Genomic DNA, 7573 nt, shown 5'->3' with positions numbered 1-7573 from the left:
TAAGTTCAACACTTTTTAATAGTTTAACATTTCGTCACACCGCCCATTACATCATATGATGATGAATAAGATATTCTGATAAATTGCATAACACAGAGGCGTGGGACGGAATTCGAAAACACAGGGGCGTGGGACGGAATTCGATAACACAGGGGCGTGGGACGGAATTCGAACCCCGCGGTCCATATATAAAAAATGAAATTCTAAACCATATATGGAATATGTCACATATATTTTGAGTGTTACATTAAAGAGTCGTTATTGTCAGTTTTAGGGGTTTCGTCCATCTTGTTCCTCGATGTTTACGAGGTCCGTCCGCCTGTTCGAAAGGAGGGGGAATGTGGTCTCCCTCTGCATGGGGGATGGAAAAGTCCTTCGGTCCAGTAATGGCGTGCCTCGAGGAGTCGCCCCGAATAATGTCCCGGCAGTCTGGCGTTTTAATAAGGTTGGGTTCATTACATTCTGGATAATGTCGATTCCTTTCCTTCCTGAAAATAGAATACCGTTTATTTTTAATTTTGAAACATTTAAAAGCATAGAAATCGATTATATGGACGACATGATATTACTTGGTGAAATTAGCCGAAATATGCTTGCTGTTAAATTAATTACCCTTCGTATAAAATACTACGTCATGTAATTGGTACTCCTAGAATTACTGATAACTAATATTGAAATCAAATCTAATGTTGGTGTTGGTGAAAATGTTGAAAGACATCAGTAAACCCCTTCATAAGTCCACTACGTTTATAGTGTTTGGTTTGAGGGGTTGCTGTGCGGGGTGAACCATTATTTCCTGCACTCAAATATGTTTCATAATAACGATAATTTCAATGCTTTCTACAATGCAAAAACTTATTTAAACTATGTCTTCTTTACCTTAAGATATTGAAATACCTTTTATAAAAACACGGTATACATATATTACGATATAGAATAGATTCCAGTTGATGAACTCGCCCCCTAATTCTAGTGTGAGGTATAGTGATATACAATGTGAGCCGAGCTTTGTGCCGATGGTGAACTCGCCCCCTAATTCTAATGTGAGGTTTAGTGATATACAATTTTAAAGGAGCTTTGTACCGATGGTGAACTCGCCCCCTATTATTCTAGTGTGAGGTTTAGTGATATACAATGTGAGGTGAGCTTTGTACCGATGGTGAACTCGCCCCCTATTATTCTAGTGTGAGGTTTAGTGATATACAATGTGAGGTGAGCTTTGTACCGATGGTGAACTCGCCCCCTATTATTCTAGTGTGAGGTTTAGTGATATACAATGTGAGGTGAGCTTTGTACCGATGGTGAACTCGCCCCCTATTATTCTAGTGTGAGGTTTAGTGATATACAATGTGAGGTGAGCTTTGTACCGATGGTGAACTCGCCCCCTAATTCTAGTGTGAGGTTTAGTGATATACCATGTGACCGAGCTTTGTGCCAATGGTGAACTCGCCCCCTAATTCTAGTGTGAGGTTTAGTGATATACAATTTTAAAGGAGCTTTGTACCGATGGTGAACTCGCCCCCTATTATTCTAGTGTGAGGTTTAGTGATATACAATGTGAGGTGAGCTTTGTGCCAATGGTGAACTCGCCCCCTAATTCTAGTGTGAGGTTTAGTGATATACAATTTTAAAGGAGCTTTGTACCGATGGTGAACTCGCCCCCTATTATTCTAGTGTGAGGTTTAGTGATATACAATGTGAGGTGAGCTTTGTACCGATGGTGAACTCGCCCCCTATTATTCTAGTGTGAGGTTTAGTGATATACAATGTGAGGTGAGCTTTGTAGTGATATACAATGTGAGGTGAGCTTTGTACCGATGGTGAACTCGCCCCCTAATTCTAGTGTGAGGTTTAGTGATATACAATGCGAGGTGAGCTTTGTGTCGATGGTGAACTCGCCCCCTCATTCTAGTGTGAGGTTTAGTGATATACAATGTGAGGCGAGCTTTGTGCCGATGGTGAACTCAATCCTTAATTCTAGTGTGAGGTTTAGTGATATACAATGTGAGGGTGAGCTTTGTAGTGATATACAATGTGAGGCGAGCTTTGTACCGATGGTGAACTCAATCCCTAATTCTAGTGCGAGGTATAGTGATATACAATGTGAGGCGGGCTTTGTACCGATGTTGAACTCACCCCCTAATTCTAGTGTGAGGTTTAGTGATCTTCAATGTGAGGGTGAGCTTCATGCCGATGGTGAACTCGCCCCCTAATTCTTTTTTTTTTTTTTTTTTTTTTTATCATATTTTATTTTTGAATGTTCGCATGTAAGTATATGTATCATATTTTATACATGACATGGAATCACATTGTACTACCAATCATCTCACATATTCATTCTATCATCACTCCTATTACAGTTGTTAAATATCATGTATAAGTCTCTTTGCGTTGTTATTGCTATGTAACCTTACAGATTTTGGTTGTAATAAAATCTTGTTAAGAAAAATATTGATGTTAAAATACATATTCAAATTCAACTACAAAAGAAATAGACTGTATTATGTTTATATCAAGTTAATCAACGTTCAATGCTATGCTGATAACATCCCACTTGGCTATTACTCGATCAGCTTTTGCACGGGAATAAGACATGATACTTTGGTTTTCAATTAATTTATAGTATGATATTGCAGAGCGGGCCCCATCAACTGTTGGTATTGTATGTTCTTTATGATAATGATACACAAATTTACACTTTCATTTTCTGGAGTATCATCAATTCCGCAAATAAATGAGACACTTGACATTGGAAAATCTATATTACAATTAGATATGAACTGTTCTCTTAAGAATGACCATAATACACGTGTATGTGGACAATCCCATAATAAATGAGTCAATGTTTCCCTATTTACTGTACAAAAATTACAAAGTTCTGTTTCTGTAATGTTCATTCTCATTAGTCTGGAATTTGTACAGAGTATTCTATGTAACAACTTAAATTGAAAAGCTTGTAATGTTGTATCATCCGTTATATTGAAGGGTAGTTTAAAGTACATCTTCCAATTGTCAACTGTTATATCTGATCCCATTTTTTCTTGCCATTTTTGCATAGATTTTGTTGGAAGATCTTGATATATATTGACTAGAATTGTATAAAATTCTCTAGTTATCTTTCCTTCCCGTTTAATATTGATATGTATTTATTATCAGGTACATGACATTTTTAAAGCTTGGCAGTATGATTTCACATGAGTAAGCCTAAGTCCTCCATTCTCGTAAGAGTTTATTATTACATTTCTTTTTATTATATCAATTTTCCCTGACCATAAAAAGTTTAAAAAAAAATAGATTTTGTAAGTTGTTAAAGAACATTTCAGACGAGTCTGGAAGTACTGTAAAAATATGGGTAAATATAGGCAGCGCTAGCGTTTTGATGACTGTAACTTTCCCTATGTAACTAAGATTTCTGAACGACCAGTCATTTAATAGTTTTCTTACCGATTCAAATTTTTTTGTATAGTGACATCTTCTTTGCTCAGATCATATGAGATACCAAGTAACTTAAATTTTCCACTGTGATTCCAAAATAATTTCCTTTCTTGCAAGTATTCTTCCCCACAACCCCGTTTTGCCCCTAGCAAAATAGCATGGTTTTTTTTCTAAATTTATGCTTAAACCTGAACATACAGCAAACATATCTAAAGTTATAAAAGTTTGTTCTAGAGATTGTTCATCATCCTTTAGATAAAGTGTCGAATCATCTGCATATTGACTTAATAGATACTCCGAGTGATCAATGTTTAGCCCTTTAATATCAGGGTTAAATTTTAAAGAACTGCTAAGTAATTCCACAGATAAGATAAATAGATATGGGGAAAGAGGGTCCCCTTGTCGAACTCCTCTTTTGATATCAAAAAAAGATGAAATGTTACCGTTATTATAGATACAACTTGAAATATTCTGATAAAAGTTTGGATCCACTTTCTAATATTTGAGCCTAATCCTTGAAAAGTTAAAGCTTTTTGTATAAATTCCCATTCTAAAGAGTCGAAAGCTTTTTCGAAATCTAATAAAATAAGCAGACCCGGAATATCTTTTTCATTAGTTTTTTCGATAAGATCAAGAATAATTCTTGTACATTCAGCTATATATCTACCTTTAATAAATCCTTTTTGAGTGTCAGTGATTAAATCTTGTAAAACTGGTTTTATTCTATTGAGGTATAGTGATATACAATGTGAGGCGAGCTTTGTGCCGATGGTGAACTCGCCCCCTAATTCTAGTGTGAGGTTTAGTGATATACAATGTGAGGCGAACTTTGTGCCGATGGTGAACTCAATCCCTAATTCTAGTGTGATATATAGTGATATACAATGTGAGGCGAGCTTTGTACCGATGGTGAACTCACCCCCTAATTCTAGTGTGAGGTATAGTGATATACAATGTGAGGCGAGCTTTGTACCGATGGTGAACTCATCCCCTTGTTTTAGCGTGAGGTATAGTGATATACAATGTGAGGCGAGCTTTGTACCAATGGTGAACTCATCCCCTTGTTTTATTTAGCGTGAGGTACAGTGATATACAATGTGAGACGAGCTTTGTACCGATGGTGAACTCATCCCCTTGTTTTAGCGTGAGGTACAGTGATATACAATGTGAGACGAGCTTTGTACCGATGGTGAACTCATCCCCTTGTTTTATTTAGCGTGAGGTACAGTGATATACAATGTGAGACGAGCTTTGTACCGATGGTGAACTCATCCCCTTGTTTTAGCGTGAGGTACAGTGATATACAATGTGAGGCGAGCTTTGTAGTGATATACAATGTGAGGCGAGCTTTGTAGTGATATACAATGTGAGGCGAGCTTTGTACCGATGGTGAACTCCTCCCCTAATTCTAGTGTGAGGTATAGTGATATACAATGTGAGCCGAGCAGCTTTGTAAAGATAGTGTGCAGTTTCGTCCTTTTTCATTAAGGCACAACATGCGATCCCTGGTATACTTTGGATCTTACATTAAAACCCCAATCAAAATCTTGAGATGTGCGATTTAATTTTCTACTAGCAATTGAGAATCTTCGAAAGCAAGAAACTATTTTCTCGTTTACGGAAAATGTCGAAGGTTCCTGAAAGTTTGACTTGTTCAAGACATACAATTGATCAACAATTGGAAGAATAGATCCACTTTTACAAAGAATCGGTACTCGAATCATAGAGATCTAATGTTCACAATATGTTATTGTCCACAAGATGGCATTTAAAGAGCATTCGATTTTGCAAAAATGTTTCAAAATATTCGAAAATTATAGACAGATTTGCAAGTTGCATTTGGTTTGCCAGAGAACGCTGACGGTTTTTGTTTGTGATTTGTGAAATACTTCACTGGTGCCAATGCCGTGAAATTTGAACATATTCTTTTTATACTATACATGTGTAAGACCAAAAGCAATTGAACATCATTGCAATCAACGTTCTATTACCTCTCCTTGTGGACCTGTTGCTGACGTCACTCCTCTCGGAAGCTAGTTGTTTGTTTATGAGTGAAGGTGAATACGGGGGAGCGTGCACCATGGGTCTGTATGACGTAGTCATCTGGTCTTGAACTAACCCGTAAAGTTGGTTTAAACATGTACCGTTGTCCAGTTTGCGGTCACTACATGGAGTAGAGTAGGTGTCGACCTCGTCCCCACTTGAGACATTACCGACAGTGCTCAGCGATGGGCTAACTGTTAATATAGAAGGAGGGATTGATATTTTTGGCGCGAACTTCATACAGTATTTCAACACGTCTTCTGTCTCCGCGCCGGAAGTATATATGGAAAGGAGTTCCGAATCTTCGCTTTCCAAGGAATCTGAATCCGATTCGGAGTCGGAGCTTGGCGGAAATTGTAACTTGACCACTTGGCCATTGACTAGACTGTTCATCCGACCAGGACGTAGCATCCGGGATCTCTCAGGAGAACTAACGTTGGCTGGGAATGCCGACCTGTTGATTTTCTGTCTGTTTCTCAGAGTTTGTACTGCCCACTTTTCTGCTCTGTTAAAATCATCCGGGTATTTCATTCCGAGTCCAACTTTCGCCTTACCGTTTCGGATTAGGATACTTGCACAGACGTCGTGGTTGAGCCTCACGGCAAGCATAAGAGGCGACGTACCAAAGTGGTCCTGTACATCTACGGAGAGATCGTACTTAAGAAGTACCTCCACCATGGACTTAACTGTGGACGCACTTCCGGAAGCGACTGCATGAAACAGCGGCGTTTGTCCGTTGACGTCGGGTCGGTTTAAATCTAATTCGCCGTCAGCGTGGTCAAGAAGTTGTTCAACGTTGACATCACGTCCGTACAAACATGCCCACGCAAGTGCGTCCCGTCCAACAACATCCGTCTTACTGACCGTGGCGCCATGTTTCAACAACATACGGACAATCGTATCCCGGCTTACGTCCATCGCAATGAGTATTGCCCTAATCAGCGGTGTCTGTCCATATTCGTCCGTACAATCCACGTAACATGAACCCGAGTCAAGGAGGAGACGCACCTGTCGAAACCGGCCGGCCGTTACGGCCTTTAGTAAGGCCAGAGACGACATTGCTAAATCGCTTTTGCTTCAAGTATTCAAGACACTAAATACTATGATCGATTTCACTTCAAGCATATGGTACTTATTAAAACTGTTCCACTAATTTTTGGTGCGCAGGATACCAGACAAGAGCCTTGGTTCAGTTACCTTCGATTCTTCGCGTTGTCCATAATGTCCAAAATCCAAGTGATACTGCCCATTGGAAACACTGACAAATTCAATCAGGTAGCTATTCAATTTGAATTGATTTTAGATAAAACATGTCGGAATGCGGGCAAACTTGGTGTCAGACTCCTGAATAACCTTTACATACTTTTTACGTATATCGTCGTACACGCTCAAACATCCAAATGACCAGAACTTTCTGTAACTCTCGTTGGCATAAAGTGATGTTTCTCACAGAAATTTTTAATTATCGACAGAGAGAACAGGATTGACGAACGTAAATGTATTCGTCTGATTATTAATGTTAAACCCCATTGACTACACCTTCTCCGTTTATCACGAGTTCTACCGGTCAGCCTGGTGGTGACACTCCTGACTTTGATAGCCTATAGAGACGTACATAATGTAGGTGTTTATAACTATACAAACCAATTTTTAAACGAACATTAATGTTCGGTTATTGCCATCAAGAACTGGACTGAGAAATATGACCATATTTGGTAGCCACATTCACCAATACGCCATCTACTGTCTGTTTCAATGAAATATGGCTGCCCCCATGGCCTTACGCTTCAAATAATTTATGTGCAAAAACATCTTCGTTTTATATAGTAGTTTTACCGAAAATGTTGAAATGCATTCAGAATATGTTTTCAAGATGCATACGATTTGAGAAATGCATAACGCTAGCGAAATGTGAAGACTAAATGAACCTGAACTTTGCGAACAACTCCAGGTCAATATATTTATGTAAACAACTATTGCGCAGGCGCATTCGTCTCCGGATGTTCAGAAAGTTTTGCTCTTCCGTGTTCATTCCAAAGCGGCTGATATTATAGCATAGGTCTGCAAATATGTCCGCGATTTACTTAAATGTGTA

At 38.8% G+C, this 7573-nt stretch overlaps 1 protein-coding gene across 1 annotated transcript; it reads right to left on the bottom strand.

The window, feature by feature from the left end:
- LOC117332769 lies at nt 1–6907 on the bottom strand. The gene is made up of 2 exons (XM_033891803.1): nt 5427–6907; nt 1–488 (listed from the first exon to the last, which is right to left on the bottom strand). Exons 1-2 carry the CDS (start codon nt 6535–6537, stop codon nt 271–273), a joined length of 1329 nt encoding a protein of 442 aa, XP_033747694.1. The 5' UTR covers nt 6538–6907; the 3' UTR covers nt 1–270.
- Between the last annotated feature and the right edge of the window lie 666 nt (nt 6908–7573).

This window comes from Pecten maximus, chromosome 1 (genome assembly GCF_902652985.1).
Source record: "Pecten maximus chromosome 1, xPecMax1.1, whole genome shotgun sequence".
Classification (NCBI taxonomy): Eukaryota; Metazoa; Mollusca; class Bivalvia; order Pectinida; family Pectinidae; genus Pecten; species Pecten maximus.
This window is presented reverse-complemented; position numbering and strand designations above follow the sequence as displayed.